We start from the raw sequence: 23,409 nt of genomic DNA, 5'->3' as shown, positions 1-23,409 counted from the left end.
TAAGCTTTTTATTAACATTTAAAGGAAAAACAAGCGAGCGAGCCGTTGCAGTTTTTCTGGTTGCCTTCGTAGCGTTGCGTCTTTGTACTAAAGCTGAAAGATGAGCTAAGTTGCAGATAGTTGCTATTCTCGTGTGTCCATTTGGGTTCGTCCGTCTTGTTTGGTTCGTCTGTAAATGGAAAAGAAAAGAAAAACAAAATGTGTAAATACCGTCAGCCAATCAGAACAAGCAGATGATATTTTAGTATAGAATTATGTTATACAAGCAGACAATTCAAAGATGTGTCTATGAACAATAATGGTTGCATGATAACATTTTCATGTTTTGTTTCTAGCAATTATATTTTTGTTCCTTTAGCGTTTAACATTACGAGACTTTCGCAGAACAATTATCGTGAAAACTGAGTTATCGAAAAAAAGTTACTCAAACAACACCTACCGTTGCTAGTCACAGGTAACCAGATCCGATCTCACACAGGTCAGCAAATCCTGGCTCCAACGGGTGGCAGGGGGACAACTGAACTCAGCGTCATGTCCCGCCTGGTGACACTCCACGAACATGGAGCAGTCAAACGGGTGGGGACGGTAAGTCCCGTCAGGCAGATTCTCACAGAGCTTAGCTGTGGTAAAAATACCAACCATATGTTTAATCTTTAACCTTTAGTTTAATTCTGATGATTGTGTGTGTGTGTCTTCTGTCTCAACCGGCTATAGTCTAATTAGTCAAGAGACACACGATTGCTAAAAATATAGTACTTTGAGCTAAGATATGTCTTTTTAATTTACAATTTTTGATTACATTTATATTGGTTTAACAAAGAAGACATAAAGAAAATAGTTATTTTACATAAAATGACTGCCATGCGAATCACCCAGTCTAAAATATCTGGGTTAAACAAAATATCACTAAAAACTCACCGATGATCTCTTCCAGCGCTGCCTCACATGCATCCCCAGCCTCCGTGTCGTCACTGTTGGCCTGGTCAGGGTTGGGTGTGGAGACACAGTTGTCACACATGCTGCCAACTCCATCACCGTCCGAGTCGATCTGGTCAGGGTTGGAAATCCGTGGGCAGTTGTCCTGGAACAACAATGATATATATCTTTAAATTCTGATGTTTTCAAAAGTAACATTATTTCACAAGTAACATTCAAAAGTAAGGTATTATAACCAACGTAAGCTCCTGAGTTGATTAAAAAGTTGACAATATTTAGTAGCTCTAACTATACTGCCAATGGAATTCGTTTGTTCATTGCCTTATACTATGACTACGTGGATGACAATGTAGAGAAAGGTGGATATGCATTTATTTATCATAGTAGCTACCTGGTAGTTCAGGACTCCATCACCGTCGATGTCCTCATCACAAATGTCTCCTTTGTCATCGTTGTCCATATCCCGCTGATCAGGGTTGTAGGCTCCAGGGCAGTTGTCCTGTTAATAGAATTGTAAAGAATAATATCGTATTGTTAACCGAATGGATACTACTGGTACGCCTGATGTCACTTAGACACACATAGACTAGACCGTCACAATAACTACCTAGGTAATAGATGGTCTGGGACTAGCCGAAAATTAGACAGAAATAGGAATTATTCCATTGCATTGCACTGTCTCTACTTATAGTCTTCCCAGACGGATGCCTGACATACATGTTGGTTCACGTACCAAGCTACAGGTCTCATTCCCACATGAAATGGGGACATCAGAGTAGTTGTCCAAGTCTTCATCACGTCCACAGACCAGGCCATCACTGGAGCCTTCCCAGCCGCTAGAACACTTAAGGGATATAGAAATGCATACGAATAAGAGAATGCTTTAAACATTATAGGTATATCTCTCTTAAAATCAAGACATTTCCTTAGACCTTACGTCCTCCAGTGCCGCAAGGCACATAAGGTAACAAGATTCCATGTGTCGGCCTCTATCGGTGCAGCGATCTCGGCCTGTTCCCAAGTGATGATGGCTCTTTTCACGCAAGACCATGTGGTTTTAAAGATTATATGAGCTGTTCAGGCATATACTAACCGTCTTGTCTATATATTCAGATACTGCACTCTGAGGAATTTTGGGAATAATGTAAATTGAATGCGCTTTGTACTTTAAAATGTTAACACTGATCAGTAACACTCACCTTACAGCGGAAGCTCCCATTAACCAAATGACAGTCTGCACAAGGCGCTTCATCTCCAACACATTCTGTACGGGAAAAGTAGAAAAATTCATTCAAATTTATGTATTCAAAAATTGCAGACAAAGCAATACAAGACTAACCCAGGCCGCTGAACTGGTAGTGGGTGCCAACACATACACATGTACACTTGTCATAGTATACACTCAATTAACTCAAATGGTTAGCGTATACTTCAAGTATGCTAACAAGATCAAGCTCAAAGACCCACACACCCCTACACATGTACACCCACACACCTATGTATAATATTTTATTTGCACAATTGATGTGGAAGTTATGATACTTGTCAGTGTTAAGCATTTCCAAAACATACTACATACGGGGAATACAGTCCGTGATGGTCTTTGCCCCCCTGAAGACAGCGTTTGTTTCAGGAGGACAAGACTTGCATGAAGACTGTCCCTCCTCATCTTGGTACTCCTGGTAGTCACACTTCACACAGGAGGTGCCGTTTGCTGGCTTGTAGGTTCCTCTGGGGCAGTCAACTGTGATTAAAAACAAGATATGCTTAAATATACGCTACCATCAATATAGCGTACTTGTTAAAGTAATATTCATTCAATTTTAATAAAAAAAAATACAATAGAATAGTTTGAAGCAGGAACAGACTACACTTACGACAGTAAGCTGAGAAGGTCTCTATTACGCTCATTTGTCCATCTTGGCAGTCAACTTCAAATACTGGAGGGGCCGTCATCGCAAAAGATGTCCCTTCTGCCAGTTTACCGTCAATGGTCATGCTGAAACATTTTGTTATAATGGACATTATCTAGCAAGGTCAGGTATATGTAGAAGCATATTACAAAGAGGTATAAGCAATGAAATTATTGATGAAGGCTCCTGCGTAATAAGAAATGTATACCTGAATTCCCCGGATGAGATATTGTTTACAATTGCATGGGCGGTGTCTGAAAGGATATACATGAGGTTGGCCTGATCAGCCTGAGTGATCTCATCAGGTGGCAAGGTGCTGACGGCAACGACGTCAAACTGCACGACAAAACCGGGGCCAGATCGGGTGTTTGTGTTTACTGGAGACCGGGCGGTGTCACCACAGTCGACGTTAATGTTCTCGATGTTGCCTGATCCCGAAGTTGCTGCTTCGCCGAGGGTGTTGAACAGCCGTTCAAACATCTGTTGGATCTCGGCAACATTGCTCTGGCAGTCTCCGTCGTAGTAGAAATCTACTTCGCTTTTCATGTGAGGAAATCCCCAAAAATGTCCCCCTGAAAAAAAATGAAAGATAGGTTCTCGATTAGGCCATCCCTTTTCAGACGATAGCTTCACGAAATCATTTGCTACATAAGGTATTCTTACAATTAAAATTTAATAATGCATCGGTGAAATTATTGAATGTAGTCTTAAATGAATTTCAATAACATTATTTAAGGTTGACAATGTTATTGAAATGATATATGACCGAAATGATATATGACCTTTTCTTCAAGCTGACAATATCATCACAGTAAATCAAGATTTGGCGTTTAAGCTGGAAAAGGAGTGTACAACGTTGGTCTGGTCATCTTGAAACAAAGATCTAAATCCTCAGTGCCTTAGACTTTTATGTTACCATACAAGATACAACACATGTGCATTAGAAATCATGATCATCATAATCATCATTTGTAATGAGGTGTTGGAAACAGATAAAATGCTACTTACTGGAGCAATCCGGCCACGGAGCATCTTCGCTTAGCCTTTCTGGACAGCTTGATCGCCCAACCTCGTGCCACTGGCCCTCCAGGTCACAGGTGTAACCGTCCGCAGGTTCGCAGGCGAAGTCATGTTGGGCGTTACAGGCGACAGTGCAGAATCGGCCGCCGGTTGAAGTATCAGCGCACGTTGCAGATCCGTGCTGAGGCGGGCTAAAGTCCTCAGTACATGGAACTGTGGGAAGGAATGATTATTATAGAATATCATCGGCAATAATACTTGTATTTACTATATTTTCAATCTTATGTTCCCGTACCATTTGTTTCTTTTGGTAGATTTAATGTGATGAAATATATAGATATAGGCACTTTTAGTTTGCACACTGTTGTGCCCATCAGAGCTAGGGGATATAAGAATGAAAAAAATATGCAATGTCTCACCGATTTCACAGTTGTCGCCCCTGAATCCACTTTGGCATTGGCACGTGTAGGTTCTGTTTCCATCATGGCAGGTTGCTGCATTCTCACAAGGGTTGGATCTGCAGTCATCAGCATCTAGAGGAGCAGAGTTTAAAAGCCCCACTAATAAATCGTATGGCTTTTTTTTTCAGATATACAGTTGCAATTGCAACAACTTCAATGTACTAATATGTTGATGGACGTTACTCTGTTAAGTAATAATTCATTTTTGCAAGGTACGTACCAACACACGACAAGCCGTCAGGTGCCAGTTCGTATCCGTCTCTACAACCGCAGCGGTAGCTCCCGGTCATGTCAATGCAGATGTGGTCACATGGGCCGGTTCCTGAGTTGTCTAGACACTCATCAACATCTGAGAAGACAGCAGAATGGCAGTATCATAAAATAAGAAGTTCTACACCAGGTCACATCTTCAACGGATTTGAAGGTCAAATAACACGGCATGAAGCAAGTAATTAATGAATGAGTGTGTAAGTAAGGATATCTGGCAAACTATGAGTACTATGGATGCTGGCGTCAGGCATATCTAAGATGCCAGTCGGGCTCCGCCATCTTATATCCACCCCCTTGAACTTTCGAAACGACATTTTGCGACAAATACTCGCAAAAGACAGTGGAATTAGACTTAAAAACATTCATTTAAACGTTTTTGATTACAAAATACCAGGATTTTTACCGGTGTTCTTGGTAGAATCATTTTCATTTATGCGAGAAAATAGCAGTAAAACAGCAAATAAACCTTACAAATACAATGTGATAACCGAAATTAGCGAATTTAAAATAGAAATAAAATGTTTAATACCAATCGTAATATTGTTGCTTACTAGATTTTAGGAAAACTCCTCAAAATTGGTGGCTCTAGCGTTAGTCATTTTGGCGTTAGGCGACATGAAAGTTGGTGCAGGTCTCAAAGTCCCCACTCCCCTCTGAATAAGGTTAATTGGTGTATCTGAATTTCAATGGGTTAATAAATGATTAATATAATTACGAACTTTCCTTGATAAAAGTTTTTATACATGTAATCATAGCACACAGTAATAAATTCAAAAGATGTTTTGCCCGTGCTCCATGTGTAAACGTATATATTACCTTTGCACTCATGCTGGTCTTCCTTCAGCTCAAATCCAACCTTGCACTTGCAGCCGTAACTTCCTGGCCAATTATTGCAGATGCCATTGTGAAAGTCACAGGGGCCCTGTCCACCATAGGCGTCGCACTCATTCACATCTAGAATTGAACAAACGATGAAAAACTATCTAAACTGCAAAAAACTAATGACTTTTATCCATCTTCACTATCATAACGTCTATCTATGTCTATCTATTCCCCATCTTTTACTGTCACATAACTCTAGATCATACGTCAATTTAACATTTGGAAAATAAACAGTGATGAAATATTGGAATTCGTATTTCAAGTTTTTTGCAAAGTCGTAAGATAAGGTTCCGTAAGCGTGTACTCCCGCTTTCTGACCATTACAGTAACGCATGTACCAATGTCTGGCATAAAAAGACACAACATGAAAGTCAATGTCAGGTGAACATGCAACAGTGTCAGGAAATGTATGGTTAATCCTTCATAACAAGGCATTTTCCAGGTCAGAATTGTCACTCCTGTTTGAACGTTAGTCAAGAAGCATCTATTTTTAATTAGGAAAATAAACACTAAATTATTTGCTTCCCAACCAATTGGTCACAAAAATGGTGACATCTTCTTGAGTACTTCTACTGAATAAATGTCGTTACCTTTGCAGCTGTGCATGTCGACGTCCAGATAATATCCATCCTTACAATCGCAGCTGTAGCTTCCGATACTGTTATGACAGATACCGTTGATCCGGTCACAGGGTCCCTTTCCGAAATGTTGATCGCATTCATTTATGTCTGGATGGAATAAAAAAAACAGTAAAGATTTTCACATATTTGTCACTTTTCTTTCCTGGATGACTTCAAAATCGACTGATTCTCCATGCATGATATTAGGGATGGGACATAGTAGCTTAAAGTCAATTGCACTAGTCTAACGTATTGCGTTTGAATACTTTTTCTGAGACAGTGGACAATGAAGGATCCCACTTGTTCTGTAGTATGTGGGTTCTACGATGTTATAAGAGAAGAGTAGTTTAGATTTTCTCTTCTCTGTAAATGTTGGGAGATTGCGTTGGACTATACTGGCCTCTTCAAAGATTTAAGAAGCTCTCTTCTTTCTTGATCGTAGAATGGACAGTTTAAGTAAGATGTGTTTAGTCTTCAACTTTATACAGCATACTGTATTTACATGTTCTTTTGCACCCAGGTATCTTTATACACATTGGTTCATTTCATAAAAGACCATCATTGCAGACCATCGAAATAAAGACAAAGGAAAAGAGCACGTTACTAAGGCACCGAGGGTGTGTGGCTACCCAAACTCGGCCGCTACAACTACGTCACCACATGAAGGTAATTCCACCAACCGATCTTTTACGAAAGCAAACAGAGGACTAGTTAATTCTTAAAATAACATTTACTTTTAATTTTTTGTTATTTCTATACCAATAATATACATTCGGAGCTAATTGTATTACGACCCAGTGTCCTGAAATGTGGTACATAGGTGCCCAAAGGACCCCATCAATACTTTTGGCATGCATCAGTTAAAAAATCTAGCTAGTGCCATTTTTTGTCTTACTTTAAATGTATATTTTTGGCTCATTTGCCTTTGTATTAAAACAAAAGGACCTGGAATGCGGTCTGAAGGTGTGTAGGAGATGTTACCGTAGTATTTTATTTTCACCCCGGGCATACAGTATTTCAAAATGGACCACATAGACTAGTCCATTTTAAATATATAGGTGTTCCGGATATAAATATAGTGTTTTGCAAGTTCTATCAGGTTTGGAGATCGTTTTGATCTAAATCCATTTTGGAGAAGAATACCGGATGATGTTTTTGTATATGTCAATTCCTGCAGAAGGTTGATATGGCGCGCACAGTCCATTTTAACATTGGCGTGGGGATGGATTGAAATATGTTGTTTTTGCTCTCTGGCAAATGTCTGCCTTTGTAGTTCTATACCATGTCATGTTAAGATACAGACAAAGAATCAGCGTACGAGACCCGTAAGATAGGAGTGTCGACATAAGTCATAACTACCGGCTTTATTTCGTCATGTGTAACTAGCATTTTCTCTATATAGTGGCCATCTGTCTATAGTTACCACATTTCCCTCACTGGACTGGGAAAACAGTGCTGTATTTTCCCCCGACCAAATGTAGGTGTTTCTAGTGTTGTTGTTGTTGTTTGACGTAAAATTCAAACCTTCAAATTGTGAGTAACTTTAAACTGCCAGAGTTTAAGCCCAATAAGACACTCTCAGTGCCAGGGTATGACCACTGACCTCCGAAAAGAAATCCTCGAACAAGGTCGACATTCCTATCTTCCGGGTCTCGCAAGTTACGCTAAATTAGGCCCCGTTCATGATGCAAAAAATGAAACGGTTCTATGGGTTAGGCAAGCTGAAACGGATAAGTTTTGTCATCATGAACGCTTCGAAAGGGATCTGAAACGATCTGAAACGGTTTTTTCTGAACCTCCTGCAGACGTGGTTCTGAAACGGTCTCCTCATTATCCGGAATTGTGAATTTTCATATCATGAACGCAAAAGCGGCGCGATCCGTGATACATTCGGGCAAGTGCGTTTATATTTGGTGGCGTCACGGGGAATAAGTAGACTCCCTTGCAGTCTTCGGGAAGGGGCTGTTTTTTTTGTGTGTGTGTGTGTGGGGGGGGGGGGGGGTTTTCCCCGAATTTCAACGTTTGCTATGTTCTATTGTGCCGGGAAAGGAAGTTTGTTGAGGAAGGGAGTTTGCCGTGATAGCGAGTTTCTGCCCCTCCCGAAGACTACCCGATGCCGGCGACTTGAAAGCCCAATTAAAAACACAGACGTAATCGGCTTGGACGAGCGAAATCCCGGCGGTCCGTGGGACACCAATAAACCGCAGGCTTCTCCCGGCAGCAAGTAGTTGCCACTCCTGCCGCTCATTTTCATGGATTATTTGCCTATCAATGTTGTACTGATCCTTTTCGAGTCATTCCTGATCTCTTTTTACGCGGTGTTTTAATACGGTGACGATCTGTACTGCGAATCGTTCCCGTGATCATGAGTAAATTATTCGTCTTTCGCCCCTCCCATAACGTTAGCCCTATAAAAAGTATAAGACACGCTTCAACTCTAGTAAAACATTTATTCCACAAGTACAAAACTTGCATTGTCACTAAATGCTGTAGTAAGATAATGTTTACGTAACGCTTCGCGTTGTTTTCATGTAACGTTACATACGGACAAACAATACTAGTACAACGTACGGACAAACAATACTAGTACAACGTACTACAGGTATGGTACATTTTTTGGAAGGTCATATCATAAAATTAACGGGAAAATATCTACTAGTTGTCATCATGCAAATGAAAAATGCTAGCAGCCTACGTTCCTTGTTTCCAAGAAGTTTCAATCCGGACAATAGGGGCGCCATGAGACCTGCCAAATTACGCTGCAAAACATTGTTTACAGGCTGAGCACGCTTTGTTCCCGCTGTCATGGTGGGCTTCCCTATGCAACTTCCATCGGCCTAAGAATGACGTCGGAATCTCCGACTGTCACCGAACCCTCGCCGACAAGAAGCGATGTACTACAGGTTTCCGACGATTTCTATATTTGGAACACAATGGTTTTATTTTCGCTACAAACAGCGTGTTGTCTGGCGCTTTTACCGTTCTCAACAGCCGAATTCATGCGCACATAGGTGAATTACCCTTGCGCGCATATGTTAATAGCCTGAAAACAGCCCCTTCCCGAAGACTGCAAGGGAGTCTAGGTGATTTGGAACAGTTCAGTGTTACATGGAAGGCGTGTGGCTGAAATATTCTGTATTTGCTCTCAAGCAAATGTCCACGGTGGTCGGTTGCTAGGGTATTCTTTCCCGTTGCTATGCGGGTTCGACAGAGTATCGGGTTACAGGAGGCCTACTTTTGGCTACCCGTAAAATATCTGAAAATAAACAAAATGTTTTGACAAAGAAAATGTTTTCAAAATAAGATTAAATTATTAATTTTACATACTTTGAATCTTGCCGTTTGAATTCAAATAGCTGTTTTCTTTCGATGTTGCTTAGAAAGACGATCATTTTCTGTTTCAGGAAGGCCTTTAATTTGACCAAACTTTTGATAAGATGGGCCGCATGCGTCATCGAAACTTCTCGATTTTTATATTTTTCGTCATCTATGAGGAAAATAAAACTTTTTTTGGGGGGATTTTTTAATTTTTGATTTTGAGCAAAGTTACAGTCGAAAATATGCGTAAAAATTGCATTTTTCGCACTTAATTGCCAATAATTCAAAATCGAAGGCATTTTCTAAAAATCCCCAAAACAAAAATCTCGGGAAAACCGCTGCGGTCATTTTAAGCTGTCAATGAGTTAATTTGGACTCTTCTTGGTCGAGATCTTAAACGACGTTTGCACGCATGTCATGCCGCGCGGATAGCGAAAGGGTGTAATTGATACCGGTGTAGACAACTTTATAATATTCAAGGTCACAAACACAAACGTCAGTTTGCTTCGTTAAATATTACAGGTCCCAAACAAAATGATAGCATGGATGTAATGTCCAGAAAAGTGTTTATATTCGTGAAAAGCAATCATTTTTGGCTCATTCAAGGCAGTTTGGAAAAAAAAAGGCCAAACAGCAGTGTTTTACCGTCAACCACCGCAGATGACCCAAAATAGAACACGGGTTCGGTTCGAATTTCGTCATATGGAACATCGTGGAAAAACATTCAAATTCGGCTAGACATGGGAGATTTTGAGCCCGTATTTGACCACCGTGAAAAAACAACCTTGTTATTAAAGAGGCAAGAAATCCCGAACAAAAAAATTGAATATAGCAAAATGAGTACAGAAAATAATTAAAGTATGAAGTTAACATCATAATAGTCTCCGAAAAAAATGAACCGGTGTTGCAGTCGCCAGCCGCCCATCGTTGGTCCAAGTTACATCTGTACATGTTTGTCATTTTCGCAAAATTTTAGGAATCACATCCCGAGACACGTATCTTCTAAATTCTAAAGTAAGAATTAGAGATACGCAATACACCGGTCCGCACGACTTCGACGTCCTCCTACCCAAAGTGATTTTCGGCCAATTCCAAAAATAAAGTTGCAACTATGCTTTGAATCGTACAAAGCAGCAGCTGGGCATAAAACAAACACACACACGCACACACACGCACACACACACACACACACACACACACACTCACACACACACACACACACACACACACACATATATATGTATATATATATACATATATATATATATATATATATATATATACATATATATATATATATATATATATAATGCAGGGAACGATTCAGAGAGAATAAAAGAGAGAAAGGTAATCAACAGCAAACATGGGATGATCGATTTCGAGAATTCTATAAGCTTCTTTGATTTGTATTGACTGATCTGTATGTAATAAATAAATTTCGCAATTTCCCTTTTTGGGATATCTTTTGTCAACATTTGTCTTGCATTTTTTTCTTTATGATTGTATCAGTTTTTTGGGGGGATTTTAATGGAATGAAGCCTGTAAGTGAAACGTAATTCAGCCTCCCGGGCTGCGATGTGTGTGTGTGTGTGTGTGTGTGTGTGTGTGTGTGTGTGTGTGTGTGTGTGTGTGTGTGTGTGTGTATCCGTCTCTCACTGGCCACCACATGTCGTTACTCGAAATTTGGAAATACCACATTACCGCTGCATGTCACACTTGGGTACTTTGGGTATCGGTAACCTCCAAAGCAGAAGTAGCTCCTGTCAGACGACGAAGTCAGTTCGTATCCTGGGTAGCACTGTGAGTACCCAACACTGTTGTGACTCGTTCCGCCGCTGTAGTATCCATTGCTGGGGTCTGATGGTTGGGTACACGATCCGGCTGAAATAACAAATATTGCTTAATGAATTACTGCATAAATGAGTAAAGAGTTGATACGCTTGCCCTAAATTATGTATTTGTAAGCAGTGAAGAGGATGCACAAATATCGAAGTCATTTTCATAGAAACGTGTTCTTTTTGTTATTTTATTCTTCATCTTTTTATTTGATGACGTGGAGGTAATGGCGACCACAATAATGTTAGACTGTTGATTCAGTGTCGCTGTCCGTGCTTCGAATTTCACCTTCCCTAACCACATTTAATGATTGCTGTTTTAAACTCACCTGAGACATACCTAGTTGCACTGCTTCCAACGTTGATGAATAAACCGAAGGATATTTCGTACCTATCTGAGCCGTAAGTCACTTTCACCTTCAGGGGAAAAGGATGACGCAATCAACCAAAGTTAATATACTAAGAGAGAAAGAGAGAAAGACATACAGATACTGAGAGAGACAGAAGTTGATCAGCTAGAGACATGGAGAAACAGAGAAAAAGAAGTAAAAAAGTGAGAGACTGAGGAAGGAAAGACGTTGCTTTCAATAATATTTCTGGGATTCGAATTATCCAAACATTGATAAAATAAAGGAAAACTGATTCAGAAATGGTTTGTGTCATAAACTTAGTAATACCCAATCGGGTCTCCAGTTTGGATTCGACCCTCCACCGTTATTTCTCAAATACACGCTCACAAGAACGCCGTCCAGATCGTTACAGGAAACTGTGTCGACACTGAAACATATTTACATGCATTGCTTTGAATCTTATTTACAAGGTCTGCAACATTAGTTACATGGTCTAAATCAAATTCACATGTAGGTAAAGTAGGAAGTTCAAACAAAGTTTATCGTTCTGTGGTGGACTAATGCTGTCAGTAGATTTTAAGAATTTCAAAACAAGTGCAAAATTTAAAAGAAAAGAGGTAGAGTTCGTGCACTGGTGAATGCACTTAATCCTTATCCGTATTTATGATAAGATCAATTCATTTGAATTTATCATTATCGAACCAAAAATGTCCTTGAGGTATACGTCCATACTAAGTTTCAGGTACAGGGGCTTTAACTTTGAGGGTAGGGTACATAAGCTTAAAAATCCGGGTCAAAATACCCAGCCAGGGTTTTGAGAGCGCGGTGGGAGTCCCTTTGCCGGGAGAGCGCCTTCCCCGTCCCGGGGATGGTATGGACCCCTGTAATCCCTTCCCCTTGAGAGGGTTTTGACCCTTGTAATACCTCCCCCCCCCTGAATACATGCCCCCCCCCCCCCCCCAGCGGAATGGGGATACATGTAATCAGTTACAGAAGTTTGAAGGGCGGACCTCAAAAGCCACAAGCCCCCCGTCCATGATTGACAAATGAAGCCAAGTCTGAATAGGGTTGAAACAATGAGAAAAGGGGAAAGTATTCCTCCCATTACGTGCAAAAACAACGACATTGAAAATCGGCGACTTCTTTCCACTTTCAGTATTTATTAACATTTATCTTAAGGGCTGTTACTTTAACAGCCATTTGCATTTTTCATAAATCACATCCCGAGTGACTTAACTTTGATACTTACAAAATATCACTAGTACTTCTTATGTTTTAAATATGGTAGTTACCTTCCCCTTTCGCACTTACTACCTCCGCAGTCGAAACCACAGGCGAAAGATCCTGTTGACCCATCTGAACGTTTGGTGTTCAGCCGTAGGGTAATTCTTGCGCCCGTGCCGGAGAAATCGACGCCGCTAGTTCGAATTTTCACCGTGGTTACTATAGACGGATGCAGACACGCTATGTTGGTCAGAATACATTGCAAAACACATATAAGATAACGTAAGACATTTGTTATCTAATTGTTTATTTGGGAAAGTCTCCCAATCTTCTATTGTTGTTTAGTATTTTGAGATGAAATATTCATCAACAGATGATAATCCAAATAATACTGGGGCGCAATAATACTGGGACACAGTAACTCCCAAATGGTTTAGCATTAGATACAAAACGCAATGTCGGTAAAAGCTACATGTTGATACGCTCGAATTTCTCGTTAAACATAATTGCCTTGTTCTTCTTCGACAAACATCAAATAACATTCCAGATTAAATTCTATATGTACTATCGCAGGAAAAAAAGGAGGTGAAAAAAGCGTAATGATCTGGCCAAAATTAACTCAAATTGGTGGGGACCTGGCCACGGACTCCACATTTCGGACAGTTGATATTTGGATATACTGGATAGTGGCAGTGGCTTTTGTGGCAGTAACAGCCTTAGGAGCACCCGCTACACACGAATCAGGGGTAGAAGGAACCCTTGGTCGAAAGTGCTCATGGGAGACGGAAACTCCAAACAACAAACCCGCATCTGCTGGGGCCGTCTTACACGTTGCAAGCAGTTCTTGCCGCTGTAGGACTGTAGTGCGCGGGGATTTAATTTCGCGGTAGCGAGAAAGACTTTTCGCGGTGGTTTTAAGTTCGCGGTAGCACCATGCACTAAAGTCTCTTACTGCCATAAAAACGTTCAAGGTGGTTTTAAGTTCGCGGTGACGTGGCCACCGCGAAAACGGCGAACATTAAACCACCGCGAAAGTTGGTGCAATTACAATACTTTAGTGCTACCTTTGTCTAAAGTCTATTCCTGCTCAAATCTTACCTCCGGTCGTTTCTCGCAGTGTCATCAAAAGAACAAAAACTGCCAAAAAAACCTGAGAAGGAAAGAATGAAGCTAGTTTTATAAGCATCCGCATGATACTGGCTATAAGTTGTGCGTATGGTTATTCTTTTACGTTTGGCCGCCTGAGGGCATGTGCCGGGAGTTTGGAAAGAAGCTGGCCAAGCCAAGCTTGGCTTTCACGCACCAGAGGTGAAGTTACGGGGAGGGAAAAAAGACACACAAAAAACAGAATCGACACCATATCAGCACGAACAAAACGATATGCCCAAAGTCCATTACCTTACATTGTCAAGCTCTTGAACAGCAGTGAATAACTTTTATTTAGCGCCAATGTGTAATGATTATTGCATTTTATTATGTTGTAAGTTGGCGACTATGTACATAAGTTGATTGAATGCATACAAGTTAATTGTTGTATTTTTTACCTGTAGTGTGGGACTGTGAATCTCATAATTCAGCCTTTTGGCTGCCAGGAGTTTTCAATCAATAAACCAGTCTATATATCACTCCAAATTACGTCAGAACAATGTGGATTAATAAATAGTATAAATGAAATTGATCACTAGACTTGAAGATACCATGCATACTGGTGACTCACAAATTGAAAGAAATGTAATCTAATACACGTTTTTGAAGATATTATGTTAATGAAGTTTGAAGACGACATTTTGCTGTAATTCGCACTAGTTCGGCAAGGGCCATGGTTTTCTCTCTGTGGACGTAATGCTACAGCACAGCTGCAAGCGAACAGTACAGGTTTGTTGCATTATTTCTTTTAAAAGGGGTTTAGACGAATCGGAACGTACAAGTTGTGCATAAGAGCACAAGAGTAAGATAAGCAAGCGGTTCGTGTTTTCAAGAGTGTACGAGTTTCGGTCTGTTTTCTGTGAAACCGTGGCGGTCTGTCACCCCGTTTAACATAGAGGGCCTTCTTTTAGACCGTATAAGTTGTGTACTAATGAACTGAAATTGTTTTGCGTGTATGTACAAAATATGACGATGTTTTCTGCTTCCAAATATTCGTCATTTACGCATTTGGTGTCATTTTGTACCAAATTTGCCACAAGGAGGGGGGGGTTGTTTCAGACATGTCACAAAGACTATAAAGGGCATCCTCCTAACGCCCGGTCCCCAACGGCACTACCTTATGGGGCCCTGCTGTCCCAGGCCCTACCTACGAGTATTATGATTGTCGCCACAAACAAGCTGTCAACCAATCAGAGAACAGGCCTTCTTGGGCTTGTTGTTGTCGCAAGCTGTCTCGCAAAGGCCACTGGGAAGCTATCAGCCAATCATGTTACGTATTACCATGACTTTGTTTGCTCACCATGCCAACGCCCGATCCCCAACGGCTGACTGCCCATATAAGGGCAAGCTCATTAATCTTCATAAGCAAGGCACCCCTAATAACCGAATACTGTGGCTGATTTGTCAGGGTTGATATCATAGGCTTTGCCGTGATTGTCAACCCTGAGTGTGAGGGTGATAAAGGGCAGAGGTCAGCATTTTTAAAAGCACTTGTTTATCTAAATAATTGGTTGGGCTGTTCAGCGTACACAGCCAGGGCTGCCAGGCGAGCCTGTAAGCTAACCCTTCGGACAGGGACAATTCAAATGACATTTGCTTTTGAAAAAATCCAGAAAAATGTCCCTATTACCCAAAAAAATTATTGCTTATGATGTATCAGACTTACGTTTGATCACTTACGCAGATAGGGTAAATACCTACTGAAGTATTTCAAGACTTGACACAACAGAATTTTTACTTGGACTATTAGATTTAATGCTTATTCTAGTTGATTTGATATAAATGCAAACATATAGATATCAAGAGCACATGGAACTGACTAAACCAATGACCTAATTGCCAATGTTTAAGTACATTTAATTTCTTACCTGCTTGCTCTGTTTACTCTTCATGGCGGAACAGGGCATTGGGCTGGTCTCGGTTCTGTCAATTAAGAGCATATATATTATAATTCACACGCTTTGTCAGCAACGTAGCACATTGTGTCATTATTCACATCTACGTGCAACCACCACAATACATTCGTACAGTAGTGGCAAATAAATGGCCTGTAAAGTAAAGACACCCTAAAAATCTGGATTACAGTGTAATGGTGTAATACTGGTGTGGACGTACCAAGCTGAAGAGAGTACAAGCAAAGGGCGCTTAGAACAAACATTGGGCTCTATCTAGAACTGGCCTTAAAAAGTGTCATGAAAGATGTATTGACTTTGTTGAGTTTGCCACAATACTCGACCCGGAACTGCTCTCATCGAGGATGAAATAGTATGGCCACTAGAAACTCCAACAAACTCACATTCCTCAACTATAAAACAAACGGATATAGAGTCTCGCCTACTCCCTACCTGGAACGATAACTTAATGATGACACATGATATGAATACTTATATATTATAGAATTCTTTAAGCTCGTCTGATTAATATTTACATGTAAAACTTTTCGCAAATTCTCTAATTGTCAACGTTAGAGTCTTCTCCGGAACGACGAAAAAAAAAGTGTTTTTACATTAAATGACCTACTCTATTATTCATTTTTCCATGAAAGTAAGACCAAGTAAATTGAGGTCTGCTTGTTAAAGTTGTTAAAACTAATCCCCATTACCGCAATGGATTCATTCCAGGGTAAAAGTACACATAATATTTCTTTGCGTGTGACAAGCATGACTGACAAAACGAAGACAAAGAAGATTTGCTGATAAAAGTTTCAAAATTAATATTTCCAAATTTATGTAAGGAATTGGGCTCATTTCAAGGCAAACAATTGTAATACTGGACATCTATCTGTACCATCGACAGAGCCCATCCACGCAGATGTACTTAAAGACCGTATTGTGTGGCTCTAACGTACTTTCATATAAGCTAATCTTAAGAGTAGAACACACGACGTAAATGCGACCACACGGGTAAAGGTATGTGTGCCTACATCTTCAACCTAAGTACCCACGTAACAGCAAAGTTTGTACTATCTACTCCTAGTTTGTAATTTCTATTTCATTATATTTACCAATTAGAACAAAAAATATCTGCCTTAGCCATATGGAAGGAGGTTGTATACATTGAACTGTCCTTGCAAATTCCATTCTACCGTTAAGAAGTCAATCTACAGCTGTTTATGGATAATGGGGAATGAAGGGACTTCTGAAGTAGCGGATAAACTGAAAAAAGTTTTCTATTAATTATAAACTGTAGATCAAACTTGTCAATGTCCTGAATATCAATATGATACCCAAGCATGCGTTTAAAGTAGGATTTTGAGTGTAGACAGTTTAGTTTTAGTAGTGTTTATGAACATTTCATAAAACACATAGCGATATAGCAGGCTCAAACAGGTGGAGGTGTTAACTCACCTGATTATAGCGTTTAGCGTTGGAATTGGATATTCAAGGTTTACTATGATATACAAATGAACCTTACAACGCAACCTTTCAATCAACTGATTTTAGGTCCGGTTTTTCCAGACCGGTCCAACAGGAAAAACAGTACCAACCATACCTATACCTTCCTCTATTCACTCCTATATAATTCGAAAAAGATCAAATTTAGGTAAACCAAGGGATGTAGTATTCGAACGAAGTATTGAAATGATATAGTATTTGAATGTTGTACTTCAAGTTCCATCTACTCTTGCTGTGTATGTGACGAACATGAATTAGATATAAGATGACCTACTATATTATTCAGTATAACCATAAAACACACGTAGTGCAATAAAAAATATGAGTCTGCTGGTAACGAATATTCAACCTGACATTGTTAACGAATCTGCAAAGCAATAGATTCACCCAAATAGAAAACCAGGCATGGCCCTAAGCTCATAATACTTCACATCTTAGCGTCACAAACAGGACTAAAACCTATTTTATACTCAAACGGTAAAACAAGGAAAATAACGGAAGATGTGCTGGTTACAACTTTAAGAAATAATATCTTCCAAAATTCTGTTCAAAGGTAAACTTATGCAATGCTATCCCTTGTCTAATATAGCCCCGGTCACAAGATCGTACGACGTCCTTGCGATGACATATTCCGCATATCGCACGATGATCGCAGTGAATCGCGGCTAAATCGTAATCAAAATCAGCTACCGCAGAGCATCGGATGGTGTTCAAAATTTTTCTAGCGTCGTACGATTTTTCACTTGTGTCTCTTCTGAATAGCCGAATGACCGCTTCTTGAACCTTTCTTGTGCTTCTTTAACCAACCAAATGTGGACCTAGCTGTTGAATACCTTCATATAATGTCTTTCACTTTAAAAACAAATCAAAAGAAACGTTAACCATAAGAACATGAGTCTTACAAACAAAGGTTCAAATCAAGCACAAGTACTGGTCTGATTATCTCGGCCTGATTGCCGACTCTACGAGTCAGGCTTTTTCGAAAATCATATTTTGGAAAAAAATGCCATCAGACAAAAATCATATCATAAGCATTATATCATAATCCTGCCTTTCCTTTCGAGTTGTCCCCATGGTTACGGTTATGGTAAATTGACCAGACACCGGCGAGAGATGAGATTTCATCTTATTATGAACCCACGAGTATGTAGCAATCAAGCAAATACATGCATCACATGTGTGTGATACTGAATCCACCACGTGGAAAACATTGCCTTGGATGCCATGGCGCGCTGTTTTCTAGTTGTTATTATGAACAGTTACGACTGATATAGTTTCCTTTTTCGTCAACATCGACAATATCAGGGGAAACTGAAACCATTTCCACGTGCTAAAAATGTATGAATCTTTAAAGTCATCAGAAGAAAAATGGCCGTAATGAAGTCTGATATGGGGATAATAAAAATTGTGCGACGATGGAGAAACTTTGAACATGTTCAAAATTCGATTTCAGCTCTATTTTCGTCATACGAGGCTCCCCGATTTACTATGATTCACCTTCAATTGACGCAGATACGCTCTTATTTCCTCATCGTACGATGCGCTACGTTCCTTGTGACCACGACTTCGTATATTTAAACCATTGCTTCCAATTCTTCCCCGACTTACGACGTACTGCGCTTATACCAAGCATAAAACCTCAATCGCAGTCAAACGTATGATTCTTGTGACCGGGGCCTGTACAGATCTAAAACATGATAGTAAAATGCTTACCTCATTGTCTAGCAGACGTTGCTGAAGACCGTATCGCGTGGCTCTCACCGAGCCTCCTGCCGATAGAGAAAACTCGCATTCTTATATACTCATCAGAAGTTTAGAGCATACAAGGAAATGCCACCGTACGGAAATAGTATGAGTGTCCACATCTTCAACGTACGTACCAATATCATAGCAGAGTTATTACATTTCTAGTATGTTTCCCATGTTCAAAGAAAACAATTTTACCGTGAACAAGTGGTATAGGTTATAAACACTTACCTGGCCTTATGAATTTCAAACATTTATGAAGTAGTCAAACTATAGCTGTTTTTGATATTGGGAAATGAAGGAACTGCTGAAGTTTCAAGCAAATAGAAAACACTTCAACTATTATTGGATTATGAAAATCAAATGAACCTTTATCCATGATATCAAGTATGTTGGCATTGGTATCCAAGAGTACCTTGGAATTCGAAATTTCAGTAGAGAAATTTTGCTTAGTATTGTTTAGAAAGCTTTTAAGGGATATAAGAGGCTCCAGATGTTTTTAATAGAAAATACCTAAGTGTTTTTATGTTATCCATTATGCATATAAGAGGCTCCAGATGTTTCTAATAAAAAATAAGAAGTGTTTTTATGATATGCATTTACGCCCTAACTATCATGCATGTATCTTCTGAATTCTTTGGATCACTTAGAATAGAATTTTTCAATTAGTAGTGCTATTATCAAACCTTTAATTCAGCGATCTTAGAAGCTCTATACATTTCTAATAAAGAAGATGACTAACGTTTCATATGCCAAGTATATATATATATATATATGGATATATACACTCTTCGCCCCAGAACGGCCCAGTAGACACTTCTATGTACATACATAGAAGTGTCTACTGGGCCGTTCTTCGCAGGTCACTCGACGAATTGTCATGTTGGAATGCAGTGTAGTGCAATGCAAGATGATACATTTCTAAAATTCATACTATACTTGCTCATCTTTCTTGAATGCCCAAACATTCGGAAAGAATCGATAATTAATAATCAGATGTAGCATCTTTTCATAATTCTGAAATGTTTATGTACAGCTTCCTCACATGTGTAAGCTGTGTATGGATGAGACTTACTTGTTACACGTCCACAGACATATTCGACATAAGTCCACGACCTTACAATGACCCGAGTGATGTAGAATTTACGAAATAATGCTTGTAGTGTTATTTGTATACCTCTTCTGGTACCAAATATCACATTGAAGAGTCCGATGCATAACACATTTGTGTGTATAAATGTCGGGGCATACATAGAATTCAACATTTGAGCGCTGTTTACAGAGCTATTGTAGAACTTTTAGCAAAATAAACAGTGTCTAGATGTTCCAATACATATGTTTGGAAGCACACACCTTCATGAAATGTTCCACAACGAGTATTTAAAAAGTTGACGTTTAGGGAAACCTTAGAGTTAGAACCCAATGGTTGCATATTACAGATCTAGGACGTAAATGCACTTCATAAAAACACGTATTACGCTATCACGTATTTTTATGTTACGAACATCTGGAACATATTATGGTCATAAAAGCTTTATAAATATTGCAATTCAACAGAAAACGCTGAATTACAACGTATTCAAGAATACCAAGAGAAAGATACTTGATAATCAGGATGTAGGTTCATTTGATCCTCCTATTTTGAATAATTAGTATCTTATCTTTTACAACATTGTCTAAGGTACCTACATACCAAAAATAATGAAAATTCGTTGTTCCCTTCTTCAGACGTTTTTGACAAAAATGCCCCTGCTATTCCAAGACTAGACGCTAGGGGGCCCAGGCTTATGTCATTTCTTCCTGAGCACAATAGCTATCTAACACTCAAAAATCGTGACCATAGCATGTTCAGAACACCGAGATAGCAAAACCGGGAGTTGCACTGCAGTACCAAGGGGAGCCGCTATGTGGTCAAAAATCTAATCATTTCCAGCTTTCATCAGACACTACCAACACACCAAGTATGAACCCAACCGTTCTTGAGTTATCTTGTTTACACACACACACACACACACAGCCAGACAGACAGAGAGACAAACGCAGGGTAAACTAGAGTTCGGCGACCTCATACCTCCATGAAAATTTAGAGCTGTCGTAAATTTTATGCAAGTGACTAACACATTAACATAATTTATGCATGGTGGTGTTCATCATTGACTAACGTACACATGTCACAGTTATAAAATTCCCATTATTTATCATAAAGCGGTTTTGCAATTTTTCCATAAATTATGCAAAGAAATTCCTCATTACCATATTTGGTATCTGCTTGCTATTCCACCTATCGTAATTAACATATGTTACATGTATTGAGGTCCAATTATTGAAAACAATGGAACTATACAATTTTCTCATTAATTATATTAAGTCCTCATTTGCATAACATGTATATCTTTATGAACATCTTTGCCTAAACTACCCACATGCCTAAAATGCAGGCAATTTGTCGATCCTTTCTGCAGTTATCCTCTTTGGAGTGTCTTGACAAAAACACCCATGCAGTTCCACAATTAAATGTTAGGGGGCTGAAACTTGCCCCACTTTGTCATGACACCAAAAGCTATCTACCACATTTCATGGAGGTAATTATTGACACGAAATAATAAGACGTGTCACATACATTAAACTCACCGTTACACACATTACGCACTGCGACAATCTGTTCTTTAGTCATGGCGTAGTTGTACAGCTGAAGACAGGCGATACGCCCAGAGAAGTACCGACCGTCTCGCTCCCTCACCGCCACCCGGACAGGGTACTGACTGGCAACTTCAGTGACTCCTATGCGTTTTTCACGGACTCGCACACCATTGCTCCAAAGGGCTTCAATCCCTAGGCCCTGTGGCACTGTCGTAGGTTCCAGCAACTTAGTTCCAAGCGTTCTTGTTCAGCACATCGGCAACGATGTGAGGTGACTTATGACCATCTCTGTCCAACGGCCTACAGCACACAGGGGTCATATCATACCTTGTAAGGATTTTACAGCTATATTGTTGTTATTGAAACAAGACTCCATATTATTAACTCCACGAAAAATGGAGGTATAGTTTTTGGTGTGTTTGTCTGTGTGTCTGTCTGTGTGTGTGTGTGTGTGTGTGTTTAAGGATATTTGGAGTAAGCATAACTTTAGAACCTTGATAGACTACCATGGCATTTCGTATGTGGGTAGGGGTTGGGAAGACGAAGAGTAACGTCATTTGTGGACCCTTTGGCATGTGAGCTTGACACTGCAGTGAGAGTTCATTACCTTTGCCAAGAAGGTCATGTTTTGGTTAGAATTTTTTTGTGTCCCAGTATATAGGTCAATCTCAAATAACTTTGGCAGCTGTGGATGGAATCTCACGATATTTGGTATTTGAGTTGCGGTTGCGTATAGCAAGGTTTTGTACGAAAATTGTACAGCTGGCGCTTTCTGTCGTGAGTGCAGTGGGATGAGTGTTTGTGTGTGTGTATTTGCGTACAAGATAACTTTTGACGCTGTGGATCGTTTTGCATCATATTCAGTAATTATTTAAGGGATTGGAAAACGAAGGTCAAGTTCGATAATGGGCGTCCTGGCGAGAAGTTGCGGTTCTGCAGGTGAGCGTCGAAGTTGGCGTTCAAGTCATCCTCAAGTGGCAGGTTCATGATTTTTGGCTAGTGGGTACGTCTTTGGGCAGGGATTAAGTCATGTAAGTTTGGGCCCCCTGGTGGCTTGTTTTGAACTGCAGTGGGTGATTTTGTGGTAAACTTTGGAAGATAATAAGTCAGGCAGGGTTTGGTGGATCTGTATTATTTTTAGTATGAACATACCTTAGGTTGTGATTAAAATCCTGAACTGTATTGTTTTTAAATCAGGGCTTCATTTATGAAATTAATGTAGAATAGGAATATAACAATTTAACCTCAGATGTTGACCTTTTTTTGGATAACTCTATTAGTTTGGCTAGCAGCTGTTTGGCAGATGGCTGCACTTGATGACAGCTTTGCCCCAGGTTTATTGTTTTGCCTGCCACAATGTTTATTTGCTTGCGGGTGAGAAGGGCCACTGATCTTTCTCCCAGTCTCATTATCATCAGGAAGTGCACATTTGGAGAATTCTATCCCAGAAACACGTGCAAAGTTCTTTCTGCTTGAGGTCTTATTCATGTAAAGTACCTACCAGAAATAAACGACTGCATGGAACTGCACATATTCACGGTTGAAAATTCCCTTGTAATAGTTTTATACATCCCAACTGACTCCCAGTGTCATAAACAAGGCCAAACCACCACGCTCTCACTTTTCCGTGGCATTGATTGTTTGGCGAAGGTA

The 23,409-nt window shown here is 39.9% G+C and overlaps 2 protein-coding genes across 2 annotated transcripts in view; both read right to left on the bottom strand.

Moving 5' to 3' along the window:
• Window positions 1–5,550, bottom strand: part of LOC118407522 (neurogenic locus notch homolog protein 1-like) — a 46,422-nt gene extending 40,872 nt beyond the window's left edge. Inside the window, exon 1 of the mRNA XM_035808001.1 lies at window positions 5,417–5,550. The gene's annotated coding sequence lies outside the window, so the exon portion shown is untranslated. The remainder of the gene's footprint in view (window positions 1–5,416) is intronic.
• A 469-nt stretch (window positions 5,551–6,019) lies between these two features.
• On the bottom strand, window positions 6,020–22,743 carry LOC118407521. The gene is made up of 7 exons (XM_035808000.1): window positions 22,668–22,743; window positions 21,748–21,963; window positions 12,898–13,069; window positions 11,933–12,032; window positions 11,585–11,672; window positions 11,122–11,301; window positions 6,020–6,210 (listed from the first exon to the last, which is right to left on the bottom strand). Exons 1-7 carry the CDS (start codon window positions 22,741–22,743, stop codon window positions 6,020–6,022), a joined length of 1,023 nt encoding a protein of 340 aa, XP_035663893.1.
• Window positions 22,744–23,409: the final 666 nt, after the last annotated feature.

The sequence above is a fragment of the Branchiostoma floridae genome, unplaced genomic scaffold (assembly GCF_000003815.2).
Source record: "Branchiostoma floridae strain S238N-H82 unplaced genomic scaffold, Bfl_VNyyK Sc7u5tJ_1417, whole genome shotgun sequence".
NCBI classification, from domain to species: Eukaryota; Metazoa; Chordata; class Leptocardii; order Amphioxiformes; family Branchiostomatidae; genus Branchiostoma; species Branchiostoma floridae.
This window is presented reverse-complemented; position numbering and strand designations above follow the sequence as displayed.

What these genes read in the sequence shown, in the direction of transcription:
- LOC118407521 (XM_035808000.1), bottom strand. Translation starts at nt 22,743, where the DNA reads ATGAACCTGCCACTTGAGGATGACTTGAACGCCAACTTCGACGCTCAC. An exon ending in CCGCAACTTCTCGCCAGGAC is followed by an intron (nt 21,964 to 22,667) that starts GCCCATTATCGA and finishes AACCTACGACAG; the next exon opens with TGCCACAGGGCCTAGGGATT. An exon ending in TGCAACTAGGTATGTCTCAG is followed by an intron (nt 11,302 to 11,584) that starts GTGAGTTTAAAA and finishes TTGTTATTTCAG; the next exon opens with CCGGATCGTGTACCCAACCA.